We start from the raw sequence: 3,582 nt of genomic DNA, 5'->3' as shown, positions 1-3,582 counted from the left end.
ATAATAATTAAGTATTCTGTTAGAATTTAATGATTATACTAATTATATTTTAGAATTTTTATATTTAAAATGAGATGTTTATCCTGTATTTGATTGTGTTTATCTGCAGTTAGTTACACGAATTATATGGGATGAAATCGGACAGTGATTATGAGTTTTTAAGAGTTTTTAAGAGTTTTAGCGAAATGCTTTATAAGATAGTATAGATGTGATGCATAAAACGACTTACAAACAGGTAGAGGAACAAGGTAAGGCTTGAAGACGGTGTAGAAACACCATGTAACGATGAAGCAAGCAACCAATGCGAATCTTTTCTGCTCGTGTCGACTGAAGCTTCGAGCGAAAATCTCGTTATATTTCATTTCTTTCTCCTTCAAATATTCTATACGAACATTAATCCTATTGAAATTGCTGGTGATTGAATATATGTGTGTGATTAACTGCGCATTGCATTATATATGTATATATACACGAGTAGTATATGTAGAATGGCCTTCAAGAGGGTTTCTTTGACAATGATTGCTGCCCAGGATTTCAATGTATTTGGTAGTTGAATTGTGAAAGGAGATGAGCAATTGCAATCTTGAGCAACTCTTTTTTACCCAAAATTTGGATAAAAGTGTATATATATATTTTTCATTTGAAATGATTTATCAAACATATATTTTAATCTTGTATATTATGTTATTTTTTGTTTAGTTTTAATCAACAAACGAGTGTCGATATCGGACGTTGCACTGTTATTCAAAATAAATGTTAACAAAAATGTAAAAATGTTATAATATGACACTTAGGGGTCATTCACTAAATGTTTACTTGGAAAGGTAACTTTCCTTAGCAGATGAACATGGCAAGGGTAAAAAATCTTACCCAATAAGAACAATGATAAAGATGAAGAGTCTTACTCGGTAAGCGAGGGTGACAACTTTTACCCGGGTAAGTGCTTACCGGATAGATTGTTGCATACGATGCCATTTTGATGTATTACAATCTTACTCGTTGCTTCAACGCCATGATGGATGGGCAGTGGCAAAAGAAAGCCTTTATGAGTGTCTTTTATTGGATTACAATAGAAACTTATGTCAGGATTAACTTTGATACTTGGAATCACTATTTATGAATATGGTTTCAGTTTGTAAATATTTGGGTTTTGGGTTTTTCTTCCGTGAACAAAAGATCCTCGTTTTACGTGTGGACGTTCATCATCAAACCGGTGGGACCAGGTATATGTGAGTATTTATTACTTCCTTCCTTTATTTGTGTTTTACACATTGGGTTCGTTTGTCTTTGCCGCCGTTGATAGAATTCACGGATTTGATTTTGTTTTCAATTAAAGCTTGCAACTTTATTTGATTTTTGGGAGTGTGTTATCCTTAATCCTAACATAATAGGACAATATGAAAACAAATTGATAGACTCTATTTATGTTACATAATTTAATTGAATTTAGATGTAATTTGATAGGGTACAATGTATGGTATAAGTGTGTAGCAAATCAATCTTACAAACCAAATATACCAAGCAAAACTAGTGTTAGGGATCTCAAAAGAAACCGTCAAACCGCTCACATGTCCAATCAAACCTGCATATATAGGAAGGGATTCAAACGAAAACACCTTCATTTCATTAAAAAATGAGAACACTGGTTGTGATACTGTAGTACATTACATGTGATACTAAATCATAGACGTGAACGACTTTTAGAACGACCTTGGTTGTGAGACAAGTCTCCTGCACACTACTAGGCTCCATCAAGTATGTTATCACATGTGATAAGGGTGTTCTTGATGTGTTACTATAATCCATCACATGTGATACTAAATTCGATACGCAAACAACCTTTGGCACGACGTAAATTGCGGGCCAAGGCCAAGTCATCCGCACACCATCACGTCTCCTCATATGATTATTACATATGATAAAGGTGTTCTCGCGTTTCCATAAAATAAAAATGTTCTCGTGTGTGTATGTAAGTAGGTTCGCTGCAAACTAAATTTTTGTTGCGAATTGGGATAAAGAAGAGTATGCCACATGTCTTAGGCATTTATAGGATATTTATTATGAATGGTGTAAAAATTCACGCTTATTATTAATGATTAATGAGATTCATTATTCATAATGAATCAGGACACGTGTTACGTTCTCCTTTGTCCTCCAGTTTACAACGAAAAACAAGTTTGCAACTAAAGTTTCTTCCCCCCCCCCCCCTTCTCTCTCTCTCTCTCTCTCTCTCTCTCTATATATATATATATATATATATGCATAAAACACGAAAACACTTATATCACATCCCATACTATAGACCACTAGATGTGATATTACATTAGATAGTTGGGCGACTCACACTGTGACCTAGGTCGCAGGCTAAGTCTCTTATCATGAAAAAAATGTGATGGTTTCACCGTGACACCTAAAACTTGAGGCTTAATTTGATCTTTCATGTCAAATCTGACGTTGTTTAGAATTTTTAACCAAACCAAAGATATACAATTCTCTTCCTCTACCACAATTCTACGTATTATCAAAGAAACATATGGCATTATGTGTATTTAAAAATACGTAGAAATACGAGAATCATATATTTAATATTTAGGCCATTAATTAAATCAAGAGAATTCAAAGATATGCATTTAAATCAAATAAAACTTTTTTATAAAAATATAAAATAAACTTAATGACATCCAACAAAATTAGCTGAATTTGAAAGGTGCGCCTCAACTAATATTTTAATTCTCAACCTGCTCCTAATTGTTTTTGCAAAAAAGGTCCATCTGTTACGGTACCTAATTGGATTTCATTAAACTTCATCACCTGTGAAAGGTGGCCATATGTTTTCAGCCCTGATTTTGATGACCAAACTTTGACGACTTTTTTCTAAACAAAATGGATAAAAGCATTATCTTCCATTATACTTTTGAATTGTATTATTTTGAAAAAAAATAACTTCATATTAATCAAAATTGTAATCATATTACTACAAAACTAGCATATTTCCATATAAGTTGTGTACAAACTCCGTTTACTAACACCTTACCTTTTACTAACACATACCCGGTAAGTGTTTACTGGGTCATTTACCTTATTAAATAAACATGGTAATCATGCACGTCGGTAACCCAATCTTACAGAAATGATTCTTCCATCTAAAACAATGTTTAACATGGCTTGCTGAATATGTCGTTTAACAAAAACTGACCAAACACGGATAAAGCTCTACATTCTAAGGGACTGTTTACTAAACACTTACCAAGTCAAAAGCAAAGGTCTGTGTGAGAATGAGAGTTACGGTAAAAAGACTCATAATCACCTTTAATCTCAAACCCACCCATGAATCATGCTAGATACGAGGATTGATCTGGTGCATCTTGTTGCATCTCATCCTAATGTGCATCCAAGGGCGGAGATCCTTTTTTACCTTCTCACCTTAACACTCCTTCTCACCGGAACTCAACCCCGTCAAATATGATGTTCATTAACAAACTTACTCTACCATTTTGTTTACCAATAATCTCACCCAGTAAGGTTTACGATAATGGTGTTTACCAACAATCTATAAGTAATAAGCCATGACATTTCTATTAC

The 3,582-nt window shown here is 33.6% G+C and overlaps 1 protein-coding gene across 1 annotated transcript in view; it reads right to left on the bottom strand.

Annotated features, from left to right (window-relative positions):
- LOC112524974 overlaps positions 1-1,014 on the bottom strand; it is a 6,033-nt gene extending 5,019 nt beyond the window's left edge. Inside the window, exons 1-2 of the mRNA XM_025134918.1 lie at positions 997-1,014; positions 230-440 (exon numbers count right to left, since the gene is read on the bottom strand). Of these exons, the coding sequence (XP_024990686.1) occupies positions 230-440; positions 997-1,014 (229 nt within the window). The remainder of the gene's footprint in view (positions 1-229; positions 441-996) is intronic.
- Positions 1,015-3,582: the final 2,568 nt, after the last annotated feature.

Source organism: Cynara cardunculus, assembly GCF_001531365.2.
Source record: "Cynara cardunculus var. scolymus isolate 2C chromosome LG 13, CcrdV1, whole genome shotgun sequence".
NCBI lineage: Eukaryota > Viridiplantae > Streptophyta > Magnoliopsida > Asterales > Asteraceae > Cynara > Cynara cardunculus.
Note: the sequence above shows the minus strand (reverse complement) of the source record. Positions and strands in the feature narration are given on the sequence as shown.